Source organism: Hemiscyllium ocellatum, chromosome 17 (assembly GCF_020745735.1).
Source record: "Hemiscyllium ocellatum isolate sHemOce1 chromosome 17, sHemOce1.pat.X.cur, whole genome shotgun sequence".
NCBI classification, from domain to species: Eukaryota; Metazoa; Chordata; class Chondrichthyes; order Orectolobiformes; family Hemiscylliidae; genus Hemiscyllium; species Hemiscyllium ocellatum.
Window position 1 is genome coordinate 34577703 of NC_083417.1, and position 16365 is coordinate 34594067.

Genomic DNA, 16365 nt, shown 5'->3' on the forward strand with positions numbered 1-16365 from the left:
GTGAATTTTTGAACTCCCCTATCTAAATCTAAGTACCGATTTCTGATGTTCAAACTCTGTCTTTCTTCCTTTCTTCTCTATTTTTCCCTTTCTCTCTTTTTTCCCTTTGTTCTCTCTTTCTATCTTTTTGAATTTCCTCTGCTTTTAATTGTAATTAAAATGGTTTCATTTCTTCTCTTTTTTTTGTTTGCTTCTAACTCAAGCAGCTTATTTTCAATTGAATTTTAGCCATCTCCAAAGATTCTGATGGCGTCTCGCAAGTTTAAGGGCTGAGCTATTGCTGAAATTGCCCCTCCTTTCCTCACAGAAGGAGGCAGTTCCAAATTAAGCTTGACTGCCAATTCCAGTTTTAACTTGTTCATCTTTCGGGGCTTTACAAAAGTCACTTCTTCTACCCTCAGGCATTTTAAGAAGATAGCTTCGACCCAACTTGTTGCTTTATGCAGATGTATGATGGATATTCCAGGAGTGATGCAACTGGTCAAACCAGTCAGTTTTAAACCAAACAATTTATTTACAGACTACCAAATGAAACGTAAACAAAAGAAAACACAATTTAGTATAATAACTATTTGAAAGCCCAACCGATACATTAGCCCCCACAACTTAACAAGGAGCTGTTCGGATTTCCTGCAATATCCCATAAACGCACCCCTTAGCAAAAAGGTAAATTCAAACACAGGTTCTTTTAGGAGAGATGTTAGAAAATCATCCAGAAAACCTCTGAATCAGGGAACCTTTTCCCCTAACAGCTTCTTGGGATCTTCAGTTAAAACTAGAAAAATCCCTGAGCTGGGAGAACTGGCCACTCCCCTTTTATTGTACAACTGTTTCTTTAAAAAAAATCCCTGAAGGCCTCCTCTGATTGTTGAGTTAGGCTGTATCTGTTCGCAGTTATTTGAGTAGCCAGTTCAGACATATCTGCATCTCTGGTTTTATAACCCCTTGAGAAAAACCAAGGGCAAAATAACCTGGTTAAAGGGGCAGCATCATCACAAATTTTACCCAGGCTGTAAAACACTTGAGTTTCCTACCATCACAGTTGAAGTGAGTCCATTCTTCGGCTTTATCAGATTACATCAGGCCTGGTGCAGGATTAATCAAATGTGCTGACATTTTCTTTATTGGGACCTTATCAACTTTGTCTCACTGTAGACATGCTGACATAGGCTGAGGATTGGATTATGATCTGGAGAGGGGAAAAGGTGGGATGTTTATTTTGGGGATCCATGTGGAGTACTGCTGCAGGCTTGGTTCCTTTCCAGATAAACCTTCACTAATGCTTACTGACTTTGAAGAGTCAGCCGAGTTTATACATTCTATTCTCAAATAATCCACAATATTCTATAACTCATGCGAATACTGCTAATGGATAGTTTGAATAGTTTTCTATAACAAAATAGATTAAGTATAAAGACAGAGGTTAATATTTTTGGTTTGTGATTAAATATTAGTGAATTTGCTTGTTTCATTTTAGACTTCCAGAATTTTCATCATCTTTAAAATTACCTCCTGAGTAGTGTTTCAAATCACTGAATATCTACAATTCAATATTTTTAAGGAGGTTTATTGAATCTAATTGCAAAATGAAGTGATGAGTTCGATGTGCCATTAGTTAGGACTTGCATTATAATTGCTTTACTATTGAGTTGAATGTTCTACATTTTTAAAAATATGGCTGTTTACTTCATAATTTTGTCAGGTTTTTCTGTTGCCTCCACAGGGAAACCAAGCAGCATAGAACAGTTAGATCGGATCCTTCTTTCTGGTGTATTTAGTGTTCGGAAAGGCAAGACTCAGTTACACAAGTGGTCGGAACGTCAAGTCATTCTCTGTGGTACCTGCTTAATTGTGTCTTCAGTGAAGGAGTGCCAGATGGGAAAAATGCACGTTCTTCCTCTTACTGGAGGCAAGGTGAGAAACCATGTTTATTTTGATGCTGGTATTGTACAGTTTTCTGTGCCTCAGGTCAGGCTTTATGACACTTCCTGTACAGTTATGTGGTGTTTATAAATAGTTCTGTTATGGTAAGCATATCATTCAATGAGGGTGCAGGAGAAGTGACAGTTGAATTCATTATTATGAACACAGTGTGTTTAGTACTCCTTGAGCTGGTTACGAATAAAATGTTGAACATTAAATTAGGTTTTAGAAACAATAGGTGTCGGGTTAAGAGGAGGACAAAACCAAGTTTGTATCAGGCTCAATCCTTTTCCTTTCACCCATGAAAGACTGCAGTTAGTAATTTCAGCAATGCATTTGGCATGTGTACTCTGTTGTCTGATGTGTCCTTTACACTAATATACAATCTTAAACTCTAGTGACAATAGGATGGCATTTTTGATTGACTTTGCAGAATGTCTGACTGTCGGTCTTAATCCTTCTTCTTTTAAGTTATGCTGACTATACTTCTAATGAAAATACAAAGCATTGTGTTCACCCTGCTTAGTTATGTAAGTTCTTGCCCTGTATTTGTGTGGAAATTTGAACGCACTTCACATGCCTTATAGCCAAGATGTATAGGAAGTGTCACCAGCTGCTTGATCTTGGGCTTAGTGTTTTTCATGTGAAGTATGCCATGGAGAGGATGCAGAATATTTCGTAGGGGTAAGGGAATGAGCCAGAAGTGCCCCCAAACTTCACCATTTTAGCCTGATTTCAATTATTGTCACTATATCATATTCCCACACAACAGTTTGCACTTGTATCTCGACAGCCTTGTTCATCACACATTGTGACTTAACATTTATACACTTTGAACCTGTCTTTGTACCATTTATTAATACTACTTGGTCTGTTCCTATCTAATGTGGTATGACTAACCTCTCTTGCATTGTCCAACACTTTTGCATCTTCATACACAATCTTGTCTTTTACTTCCAAAAGCTGATGCCCACCACACTCCTGGCTTAGTTTAAAACCTTCCCATGAGGTCGCAGATCGGCCGAAATGTAAATAATTCCTTTTTGAATAGGTGCTTCCTGACTGGTCTTAATATGTGAAAAGTCTTAAGCCTACCTTTTAATCAAAGACATATCCTTCTGTATAATGACTCAAACCATGCATTGATCTTCCTATTTCCAGTCTTGCTGGCATGTGGTACGACAAGTAATCCAGAGATTATAACTTTTAATGTCCAACTTCTTAACTTCCTTCCTAGCTCTTTTGCAAAGTGTTCAGAGACGATAGAGAAGATAACAAGAGGAATTAGATAATAGAAACTATGGAAGATCCTGTAATATTGGTAAGAGAAGGAAGTCTTTAAGGATGCAAGGACAGAATCCATTTGATTAGGATTAGAAGCATAAAGGATGTAACACTACTGAGGAGTATTTGGTGGCCTCCAAATAATGAATGAGTAAGCAGGAGAGAGGATTAAATCTGCAGGGAAGTAATGACAAGCCTATACTGTGTTGCTATTGGGAGCCTCAGTTATCTAAATATTGATAGTTATGTTACCACAAATGAGAAAGGAAGGGTTGAATTTCTGAAATACATTCAGGAGAACACCCTTTACTATGTTGTCAGTCCAACTAAATACAAGGCATTGCTGAATTTGGCACTTCGGAATGAGAAGTCAGTTTGTCCAAATATCTGGAGGAGAGCATCGTGTAATAATAATCACGCTGTTGCATTAGTAACAGAAAAGAGCAAGGAATAACTTAAATTAGGATTTCCAAATTGGAAGAGGGCTTACTTTAATGGGATTAGAGCAGTGTTTTTCTCGTATTGTTAGGAAAGCTGTAAACTAACTCTGCAGGAATATGGGAACCAGGTGAGAATATTAAAATGTAATATAAGAGAGCACAAACTATTGGGGAAGAAGTTGATTAGATAGAATTGGAGTAGGGGAGAACTCAACTCTTTCTAAATCAGGGTCACATTGTTTATATGTGAATACATGTAATATGTAAATATAATGTTGTGTCGATAACAGGGATTGGGCTGAAAGAAGGGCAGGGTTATAGAGGTTTATAAAATCATGAGGGGCATGGATAAGGTGTTTTCCCTGGGGTGGGGAGAGTCCAGAACAAAAGAGGAAAGATTTAAAAGGGACCTAAGGGGCAACTTTTTCACACAAAGGGTGGTGCATGTATGGAATGAGCTGCCAGAGGAATTGGTGGAAACTGGTACAATTGCAGCATTTAAAAGGCATCTGGATGGGTATATGAGTAGGACGGGTTCATAGGGATATGCGCCAAGTACCGACAAATGGGACTAGATTAGGTTAGAATATCTGGTCAGCATGGATGAGTTGCGTTAAGGGCAGAGAGGAGCAAATGTTCTTAAATTTGTATTCTGGAAAAATTCCTACATCAGTATATGTATAACCCAATAAGAAACAAGGCATGCTGGGCCTGATTATTGGGATTGAGAAGAGCCAAATTGATCAATGTCAGTTGTGGGGGACATTTGGGGAATATTAATCACTCTATCATTAAGTTTTAGGATGATGATTGAAAAGGATAATGGACAATCAGAGTAAGAACAATTAATTGAGGAAAATCCAATTTCACTGGGGCAAGAATGGAGCTGGGCCAGGTAGACAGGAGTCATAGAGATGTACAGCATGGAACCAGACCCTTCGGTCCAACCTGTCCATGCCGACCAGATATCCCAACCCAATCTAGTCCCACCTGCCAGCACCCGGCCCGTATCCCTCCAAACCCTTCCTATTTATATACCCATCCAAATGCCTCTTAAATGTTGCAGTTGTACCAGCCTCCACCACTTCTGCCAGCTCATTCCATACAAGTATCACGCTCTGCTTGAAAAAGTTGTCCCTTCGGTCTCTTTTATATCTTTCCCCTCTCACCCTAAGCCTCTGCCATCTAGTTCTGGACTCCCCGACCCCAGGGAAAAGACTTCGTCTATTTATCCTATCCATGCCCTTCATAATTTTGTAAACCTCTATAAGGTCACCCCTCAGCCTTCGACGCTCCAGGGAAAACAGCCCTAGCCTGTTCAGGCTCCGCCTATAGCTCAAATCCTCCAACCCTGGCAACATCCTTGTAAATCTTTTCTGAACCCTTTCAAGTTTCACAACATCTTTCCGATAGGAAGGAGACCAGAATTGCATGCAATATTCCAATGTCCTGTACAGCCTCAACATTATTTCCCAACTCCTGTACTCAATACTCTGACCAATAAAGGAAAGCATACCGAACGCTGCCTTCACTACCCTATCTACGTGCGACTCCACTTTCAAGGAGCTATGAACCTGCACTGTAAGGTCTCTTTGTTCAGCAACACTCCCTAGGACCTTACCATTAAGTGTATAAGACCTGCTAAGATTTGCTTTCCCAAAATGCAGCATCTCGCATTTATCTGAATTAAACTCCATCTGCCACTTCTCAGCCCATTGGCCCATCTAGTCCAGATCCTGTTGTAATCTGAGGTAACCCTCTTCGCTGTCCACTATACCTCCAATTTTTGCTTTATGTGCAAACTTACTAACTGTACCTCTTATACTCTCATCCAAATCATTTATGTAAATGACAAAAAGTAGAGGACCCAGCACTGATCCTTGTGGCACTCCACTGGTCACAGGCCTCCAGTCTGAAAAACAGCCCTCTACCATTACCCTCTGTCTTCTACCTTTGAGCCAATTCTGTATCTAAATGGCTAGTTCTTCCTTTATTCCATGAGATCTAACTTTGCTAATCAGTCTCCCATGAGGAACCTTGTTGGACGCCTTATTGAAGTCCATATAGATCTCATCTACCACTCTGCCCTCATCAATCCACTTTGTTACTTCTTCAAAAAACTCAATCAAGTTTGTGAGACATGATTTTCCACGTACAAAGCCATGTTGACTATTCCTAATCAGTCCTTGCATTTCCAAATATATGTACATCCTGTCCCTCAGGATTTGCTCCAACAACTTGCCCACTGCCACCCCCCCAATTTTTGGTTCCGTGGCTTATCTTTACCGCCCTTTTTAAACAGTGGCACCATGTTTGCCAACCTCCAGTCTTCCAGCAGCTCACCTGTGACTATCGATGACACAAATTTCTCAGCAAGAGACACAGCAATCACTTCCCTAGCTTCCCACAGAGTTCTCGGGTACACCCGATCAGGTCCTGGGGATTTATCCACCTTTACCTGTTTCAAGACATCCAGCACATCCTCCTCTGTAATCCGGACATTTTGCAAGATGTTATCATCTATTTCCCTACAGTCTATATCTTCCATATCCTTTTCCACAATAAATACTGATGCAAAATATTCATTTCGTATCTCCCCCATTTCCTGTGGCTCCACACAAAGGCTGCCTTGCTGATCTTTGAGGGGCCCTATTCTCTCCCTAGTTACCCTTTTGTCCTTTAATATATTTGTAAAAACCTTTTGGATTCTCCTTAATTCTGTTTGCCAATGCTATCTCATGTCTCCTTTTTGCCCTCCTGATTTCCCTCTTACGTATACTCCTACTGCCTTTATACTCTTCTCAGGATTCACTCGTTCTACCCTGTCTACACCTGACATATGCTTCCTTCTTTTTCTTAACCAAAACCTCAATGTCTTTAGTCATCCAGCATTCCCTATACCTACCAACCTTCCCTTTCACCCTGACAGGAACATACTTTCTCTGGATTCTTGTTGTCACATTTCTGAAGGCTTCCCGTTTTCCAGCCATTCCTTTACCTGCGATCATCTGCCTCCAATCAGCTTTTGAAAGTTCTTGCCTAATACCGTCAAAATTTCCCTTTCTCCAATTTAGAACTTCAACTTTTAGATCTGGTCTATCCTTTTCCATTATTCTCTTAAAACAAATAGAATTATGGTCGCTGGCCCCAAAATGCTCCCCCACTGACACCTCAGTCACCTGCCCTGCCTTATTTCCCAAGAGTAGGTCAAGTTTTGCACCTTCTCTAATAGGTAACATCCACATACTAAATCAGAAAATTGTCTTGTACGCACTTAAGAAATTCCTCTCCATCTAAACCCTTAATACTATGGCAGCCCCAGTCAATGTTTGGAAAGTTAAAATCCCTGACCATAACTACCCTATTATTCTTAAAGATAGCTGGGATCTCCTTACAAGTTTGTTTCTCAATTTCCCTCTGACTATTAGGGGGTCTATAATGTGATCATCCCTTTCTTATTTCTCAGTTCCACCCAAATAACTTCCCTGGATGTATTTCCAGGAATATCCTCCCTCAGCACAGCTGTAATGCTATCCATTATCAAAAATGCCACTGCCCTTCCTCTCTCGCCTCCCTTTCTATCCTTCCTCTAGCATTTGTATCCTGGAACATTAAGCTGCCAGTCCTGCCCATCCGTGAGCCATATTTCTGTATTTGCTATGATATCCCAGTCCCATGTTCCTAACCATGCCCTGAGTTCATCTGCCTTCCCTGTTAGGCCCCTTGCATTGAAATAAATGCAATTTAATTTATTAGTCATACCTTGTCCCTGCCTGCCCTGACTGTTTGTTTGATTCACTTCTGTTCTCAACTGTACCAGTCTCAGATTAATCTCTTTCCCCTCTATCTCCCTGGGTTACACACACACACACACACACACACACACACACACACCCCCACCCCCCCCGCCACTTTTTAGTGGGTGGCACAGTGGTTAGCACTGCTGCCTCACAGCGCCTGAGACCCGGGTTCAATTCCCGACTCAGGCGACTGACTGTGTGGAGTTTGCACGTTCTCCCCGTGTCTGCGTGGGTTTCCTCCGGGTGCTCCGGTTTCCTCCCACAGTCCAAAGATGTGCGGGTCAGGTGAATTGGCCATGCTAAATTGCCCGTAGTGTTAGGTAAGGGGTAAATGTAGGGGTATGGGTGGGTTGTGCTTCGGCGGGTCGGTGTGGACTTGTTGGGCCGAAGGGCCTGTTTCCACACTAAGTCTAATCTAATCAAATCTAATCTACTAGTTTAAATCCTGCCAAGTAATTCTAGCAAATTTCCCTGGCAGTATATTAGTCCCCTTCCAATTCAGGTGCAATCCATCCTTCTTGTACGGGTCACTTCTACCCCAAATGAGATTCCAATGATCCAAAAATGTGAATCCTTCTCCCATACATCAGCTCCTCAGCCATGCATTCATTTGCTCTATCCTCCTAATCCTGCCCTCACTAGCTCATAGTAAAAAATGAGGTCTGCAGATGCTGGAGATCACAGCTGCAAATGTGTTGCTGGTCAAAGCACAGCAGGTTAGGCAGCATCTCAGGAATAGAGAATTCGACGTTTCGAGCATAAGCCCTTCATCAGTTCCTGATGAAGGGCTTATGCTCGAAACGTCGAATTCTCTATTCCTGAGATGCTGCCTAACCTGCTGTGCTTTGACCAGCAACACATTTGCAGCTCACTAGCTCATAGCACTGGGAGTAATCCAGATATTACTATCCTTGAGGACCCCTTTTTTTTAAAAATTTCTGCCTAACTCTCTCTAATCTCCCTTCAGAATCTCGACCTTTTCCCTTCCTATATTGTTGGTTCCAATGTGGACAATGGCCTCTTGCTGGCCCCTCTCCCCCGTGAGAACATTCTGCACCCTCTCTGAGACATCCTTGATCCTAACACCAGGGAAGCAACACACCATTCTGCTTTTTCTCTGCTGGGCCCCACAGAACGTCTGCCTGTACCTCAGACTACAGAATCTCCTAACACAATTGATCTATTGGAAGCCAACATACCCCTCGTTGCAATAGAGCCAGTCTTAATACCAGAAACTGTTGGCTGTTCGTGCTACGTTCCCCTGAGAATCCATCACCCCCTACATTTTCCAAAACAGCATACCTGTTTGAAATGGGTATATCCACAGAAGACTCCTTCCCTTGGTGCCGACCTCTCTTACCCTTCCTGGAGTTAACCCATGAACTGAAGTTTGATGGAAAAACGTAGCTAAACAATGGGTTACCTTCAAAGAATTCGTGGTTTGTATATAGTCAAGGAATATTTTCTCAAAAAGGAATATGATTGCAATCAAGATAAGTGTCTGGATGAAAAAGAGATTAAAATAAAGAAAATATGTGCTTATGACCGGTGTCAGTAGAGAATAAAATTGAGAACCATGCTGCAAAATGTTCAGAAGAATAATGAAAATGCAAATAAGCGAAGCAGAAAGGAATGCGTAAAAAGACTAACAATGAACATGATGGAAATTGTAACATCTTCTAAAAGTCCATAAATAGTAATGGAGTAGTAAAAGGAAGAGTAAGGTCATTTAGAGACCAAAAAGGAGATTTACACACAGTAGCAGTGGGCATACCTTAGGTATTAAATGAATATTTTGCACCTGCCTTTAATGCAAGTAGATACTTCCCAGTTCATGTTGACAGAGGAAGCGACTCAGTCACTACAAAGGTTCAAAATTGATGACAAAGGTAGTAGAGGGCATTCAGAAGTTCTGGGTTCAAGTCCCACCTGCTCTGAAAGCTATCTCTGAGAATACAAAGGGCTCTTCTGGTGCAGAGTTGGTGTCCCTACGTGAGCCAGTTTCAAGGCCCACCTGGTCCAGGGTTGTGTCATAACATTTCTGAACAGGTTGATTAGAAAATATTTCTGAGAGCACATATAACAAGGGTCAGCTGAGGTGTTGTGATGTTAGTTAGCAGAAACTGGTATATCCTGTGAATACACCTACTAACAAAAAAATGACTTGGTTATTTCACTATCTGGCTTTGATCCCTTAACATGGAGGTACATAAACACCTGGGGATTCACGTGCTTAGAACTTTTAAATGTGGTATTATATGTTGGAGTAGTTCAGAAATCATGTGAGATTTAGGCTTCATAAATAGAGTAGTTGAGTACAAAAGCAAAGAAGTTATGCTGAGCCTTTATAAAACTCTAGATAGACCACAACTAGTTTGACATCCAGTTCTTGTCATCAGGGTGAAAGCCCTTGAGCACAATAAGAGATTTGTCAAAATGATTCCGGAAATGAGAGAGTTTAACCCCAAGGTTAAGGCTGGAGAATCTGGTAGTGATCTCTGTAGAGCAAAAGAGATTGAATAAGGGAATATAGAGTGAACAATACTTGAATAAATTTAGAAAAGGAAAGTGACGAGAAATTGTTTCCATTAGTAACTGGTAAAAGGTCTACGAAACCCAAATGTTAGGCTCTTGGCATGTGATTCAAATGTGATAAGAGGAATAAATTTATTTATACAGTGAATGTTGAACTTAGAACAGGCATTCTCAGGGTGTTGGATGCTGAGATGATTGATTCAAGAGCAATTTGGATTGTCATCAGAGAAATAAACTTGCAGGGCAATGGGGATAAAACAGGGAACTGGAACTGAATGGATAACTCTACAGAAAGCTGGGATAGTCCCATTGCCTCCCACTGTATGGTAATGATTTGTAAATCAGCTGAGGTGAGTAAATGTTATTAGAACAGAGTTTGAAAGCTGTGCTTCCAGCCAATTGTGGCGTACCTGACCTAGGGGTATTTGTTGAGATAATGTGGGGCAAGTTTTACGATTGTCATTCAAACTTCAGGTTGCAGAGCATTCACTTCTGAATCATATGGTCAGAAGTTCAAGTTTCACTTCAAAGACTTGAGCATTTAATTTCAGCTGGCACTTAAGATGCAGTGTGAAGTCCTAAAATATCTGATTTTTCTTTCAGCTGTGATATCAAACCAAGGCCCTGTTTGTTCTGTAAAGTTAGCATAACATCTCAACATCATACTGTTTTGAGGAGAACAAGAGTTTTCCTGGCTTTCTAATCACATTGTAACTATTTATCTGCCTCACTCGCACATCTTAACCATTCAACAGCTTTCCTGTACACGCACGTGCGTACACACACACACACCCTCTCATGACTTACCTGTTCATTAACATTCAAAGACTGGACCTTTAAACTTGCCATAAAACAGGCAGTGCTATAAAATGGGGTGTGTCTGGTCTTTTAGCAACTTTTCTCTGCCCCAGCAGAATTCTACAGGATAAAGCTGGTTGCACATTTCTTCTTTAACTGGATGAGAAGTTACTGGCAGAAAGGTGCAGCAGCATTGAATTTGAGTTACCTTTTGAGTGCAGTGGCAATTTGCTGGTCATTGCTGCTGCTGCTGCTGCCTGGTAAATTAGGCCATTGCTATCTTATGGAAAATTAACAAGTTTTTAAACTTTAATTTCAGTTACAAAAATTTCTACACTGAAAAATGAAGGAATGACTCCGTACTATTAACTGTGGAATTTATGGCAGAAATTTCATTAGCTAATGTGTTAAATTAACACATTATTAACATATTCTTGAGCAGCGACTTCATGGTGTTGAATTAATTCAGTGGTGAACTAACCAGCAAAATGTCATTAATGTGAAGTGATGATTCAAATAAAGTTCACGATAGTCTGACCAGACTACAGAGGTGCGCTCTCATCAGGGAGAGGTGACTGGGTTAATCTGAGGGTCACCACACTTTGGTTAGGGGAAATGTTGAGAAGGTTGAATCTTTCATTGTAAATTGAGCCCAATGTTGGCATCATTGCATTGCAAATCAGTTGTCCAACAAACCCAGCCTACAAATATTTTTAAGAGAAGTGAAACTTATAATGTTGATGTTGAGTATGTCTTGGGAGTACTTGTATAACGCAGAATGCAGGCACAGCAAGTAATTAGGAAGGCAAATGCCATGTTGACCTTTTAGTACAAGGTGATTGGAATATAAGAATTAAGACAGTTGTTACAGTTGTACAAAGATTCCAAATTTAAAATCAGAGTTGAATTCCAGAAAATTGTAACTTTGATTCCTATGGGAAACCATAAAGTCATTTTGCAATGTAAAGCCAGAATTATGTTCCCAAGTTCAATTTTTGCCTAGAAAAGCTGGTGTAAAAGTTAAAATATAATCCTATAAATATGTCACACTCCATATTTTGTCCAAAATAATATACAATGCAGTACAAGGCTAAGTAAAGAAAGCAGACCTCATTGCAGAGAAGTCTCTCTCAACTTAATGTACAGGTACAGTTCAGCAAAGAATACTTTTAGAAAACTAAGTCCACAGCAGTTTCTTTACTAGTTCAGGTATTTACAGCAGAAAATGTTTTTAAAAAGATTTAATATAAAGTTTACTTCAGCTACTGAGCGGAGGACTGTTTTGAAAACTATTACGATCTTCAACTGCAGGCTCACACACAATGGCACCAATCCCAGGAGTACAATCTGGAGGTCTTGCTGATGAAGCAGATTGCATCCTCCTTAAAATTTGCAGTGATGTGATGTGAGAGGCTCAATGATACAACCAGAAAGTAAGGGATGTTAAAACTGGGAATGGCATTTTAAATGAAGAATGACGCAAAATAAATAATTTTAAAGTGAAAGATTTAAAAGGGAAACTCAAAACAAATATTTCCTGTACAATCTTGGGGAGACTGTACCTGGTATATTGTGCCCAGTTTTAGTGTCCATATTTAGGGAAGCATATGCTAGCATTGGAGGCACTACTGCAAAGGTTCATCAAATTTTTTCAAAAATGCAACAGTTGCCCTATTATGGGCTGAGTACACAGAATTTAGAAGGATAAGAAGAGTTTAATTCAGGTAAACGTGAAGTGCTGCATATTGGGAATACAAATCATAATAGGACTTATACACTTAATAGCAAGCTCCTAGGGAATGTTGCTGAACAAAGCAACCTTGCAAAGCAGGTTTATAGCTCCTTGAAAGTAGAGTCGCAGGAAGATAGGATAGTGAAGAAGACATTTGGTATGCTTTCCTTTATTGGTCAGAGTATTGAGTACAAGAGTTGGGAAATAATGTTGAGGCTGTACAGGACATTGGTTTGGCTACTGCATGCAATTCTGATCTCCTTCCTGTCAGAAAGATGTTGTGAAACTTGAAAGGGTTCAGAAAAGATTTACAAGGATGTTGCCAGAATTGGAGGATTTGAGCTACAGGGAGAGGCTGAACAGGCTGGGGCTGTTTTCATTGGAGCGTCGGAGGCTGAGGGGTGACCTTATTAGAGGTTTATAAAATTAGGTGCATGGATAGGATAAATAGGCAAAGCCTTTTACCTGGAGTGGGGGAGTCCAGAACTAGAGGTTATATGTTTAGGGTGAGAGGGGCAAGATGTAAAAGAAACCTCAGGGGCAGCTTTTATATGCAAAGGGTAGTACGTGTATGTAAAAAATGAGGTCTGCAGATGCTGGAGATCACAGCTGCAAATGTGTTGCTGGTCAAAGCACAGCAGGTTAGGCAGCATCTCAGGAATAGAGAATTCAACGTTTCGAGCATAAGCCCTTCATCAGGAATAAAGTATGGAATGAGCTGCCAGAGGAAGTGGTGGAGGCTGGTACAATTGCAACATTTAAAAGGCATTTCGATGGGCATATGAATAGGAAGGGTTTGGAGGGACATGGGCCGGGTACTGGCAGGTGGAATTAGATTGGGTTAGGATATCTGGTCGGCATGGATGAGTTGGACTGTGAAGGATCTGTTTCCATGCTGTACATCTCTATGACTATGATGTGTGGAACTTTGATGGATGTGGAAGGCTCTTTTGGCACCTTGGACAGAGGTAAGGGGGGAAGGTGTGGGCATGGGCTTTGCAATTCCTGCTGTGCCAGGAGGGGATAGTGGCTTGTTAAGGGGCATGGACCTAACCAGGTAGTCATGGAGAGAACAGTCTTTGTGGAAATCCGATAGTTCCCTCCTCACCCCTATATCCCTAGAGGTGGAGTCCATTTGTAGGTGGCAGAAATGTTGGTAGATGATGCGGTTTATGCGGAAGTTGGTGGCGTGGAAGGCGAGGACCAGGGGGTTTCTATCCTTGTTGCGATTGGAGAGGTGGGGTTTGAGGGTGGAAGTGCAGGTCATGGATGAGATGAGTTGGAGGGCATCTTCAACCACATGGGAGGGGAAATTTCGGTCTTTTAAAAAAAAATGCCATCTGGTGTGTTTTGTGGTGGAACTGGTCCTCCTGGGAGCAGATGCTGCAAAGGTGGAGGAATTGGGAATATGGGATAGCATTTTTGCAGGAGGTAGGTGGGAGCAGGTGTAATCTAGGTAGATGTGGGAGTCGGTGGGTTTGTAAACAAAAAAAAGTCAGTGTTGAGTTGGTCCTCGTGGATGGAGATGGAGAGGTCTAGGAAGGGGAGGGAGGTGTCAGAGATGGTCCAGGTGAATTTAAGGTCAGGGTGGAATGTCTTGGTGAAGTTGATGAACTGTTTGACTGACTTGTGGGAGCATAAGGTGGTGCTGATGCAGACATCAGCGTAGCGGAAGAAGAGATAGGGTATGGTACCGGTGTAACTCTGGAAGATGGACTGTTCTACGTAGCTGACAAAAAGACAGGCATAGCTGGGGCCTATGCAGGGTTTTTTTGGTTCTTTGGCTGCTTCGGACCAAGAAATATGATGAGGGTGAAAAATTAAAGTTGAGACCATGATCAGATTAGCCATGCTTTTAAAAAAATAAGTTTGAAATATATTGTCTATTCTTGCACCTGTTTCTAATGTTGCTATGAATGGAGAGTGAGTGGAATATCTGTGAGCAAAAGCAAATGTACATCATTTAGCTGAATTTTAAGAGTAAATGTGGAGGCAAATTATTTGCACGATTCTAGGACCATTACTTGATGGTCACATTTAAGCATGCTATTTATGCTTTGAACATTTGGAAATAACATGCCGCTATTTGAAATTTGGAAAAAAACATACTGGTTTTCCCTGGTGGTTCAGCTGAGTAAATCTGTTTGTAACTTGGCCACACAGATCAGAAAAACACAATTTGTTCTCTGTCCTTTGCTGGATGTATTTCTATTTTTTCTTAATTTTAAAGAACTGACATGTTAAATGTCACATACTAGATTTTTAAAAAAATATGTTAAAGTTTTTCTCTCTTTATAGGTGGAAGAAGTAAAGAGAAGACAATACTGCCTTATGTTCAGCTCTGCTGGGCAACAAGGGCAAACATACTATGTCATCTTTGATTCATACCCAGAATACCTACGGTGGCTCAGACAAGCTTCCAAGGTGCTGTATTATGGCAACTGTTATTATTTCCAATTATGTTTTACATGATATTGAGTATTTTTTTGGGATTAATATAATAAAACAACTTTGAGTTAACTATAGCAATTGGAAGGTTTTAAATCATGTTTCTTTACATAAACCTATTTTGCCAGTAAGGAAAGCATATTTATTTTTGACTTTAAATGGGTGAAGGCTAATGTATTTGACAATCAAATTTCTAGAATTTAGATGTTGAATAAATGGGAAATAATTACATTGAATTACTACTGTTTCAGTCAATATAGCTTTTAACATTTCACTTTTGAAGACTTCTAATTTTTATCCCTTTATTGACTCTACGAATTCCATGGCACATTTGTTTTGATTTAGATTGGTTAATTTTGGCACTTGTGTCACTTTGCCATTTTGAAGATCAATCTTTAATGTCATTGCCAATTCTATTTTGTCTTGGAATAAACATTAATTTTCTCTGCGTCCTTTTGTTGTCAGGAGCTTGACTCAAGTCATATTGTTTAAACTGAACCCAAGATAATTGCTAAATTAAGCAATTAATTTGGTAACAATGAGTTGGTAAGCATATTGCTTATGCTTGCTAGTTTTTTTTATTATTTTATATGGTACCATTATGAATCATGGTCAAGATTTATGTGACCAAAACAATGGGCATCTTCTGGGCTAGCATAGTCTACCACGTACCTTAATTTTTATATTGGTAGAAACTGCTAATTGTAGTTGAATTTGTGGCTGGAAACCTTCATTTATTATTTTTAAAAGCAATTATCTCTGCAGACTTTGCTTTTTGTTGCGAAGAATTTGGTATTGCTTTAGCTTTCCTATTTTCTGAATGTTGGAAACAATCAGAAAATTAATTAAACAGAATATCAAATAGCTTTTATTTCTCTGAAGCTGTTGCATGCAGTAATATTGATGCCTTTAAACTGTCATTAGTCTTCAGCTTTTTTTCCCAACATTTGTAGCTTCCCTTCCAATTCTTTGTTCAAATTAATGTTTACTCATCTTTTGTTGTGGAATTGCTTTAACAGCAATAATTTGTTTGTGGGCGAAAAATCTAATCTGGCCAGTTATTATTCTACAGTCAATTCTAGATTGTCAATAAAGTGATTTAAGAGATTGCCACCAGTAATATTAAACAGCAACAGTGACCTCCTCAATGATGCTCAACTTAGGTTCTGGCAGGGCTACCCAGCTCCAGACCTTTTGGAAGAAAAATGTCAATAAAGGGCTAAAAATTAAAAGTCTTCAAAGAAACCCACATTGTGGTTCAAATGTAGGTAACAGTTAAATTGAAAATATGAGATTGCCTGCCCTCAACACCAAGGTATGATCTGTCTGAGTGTGGTATCCATATAAAATCCTAGTAAACTTGAATTCAGTGAACTTTGTCCACTCCCATGAGAATGATTGACTA

General features: G+C 40.1%; 1 protein-coding gene across 1 annotated transcript in view; it reads left to right on the forward strand.

The window, feature by feature from the left end:
* LOC132823692 (PH domain leucine-rich repeat-containing protein phosphatase 2-like) overlaps positions 1-16365 on the forward strand; it is a 141748-nt gene that overhangs the window by 64392 nt on the left and 60991 nt on the right. Inside the window, exons 4-5 of the mRNA XM_060837659.1 lie at positions 1724-1914; positions 14811-14936. Of these exons, the coding sequence (XP_060693642.1) occupies positions 1724-1914; positions 14811-14936 (317 nt within the window). The remainder of the gene's footprint in view (positions 1-1723; positions 1915-14810; positions 14937-16365) is intronic.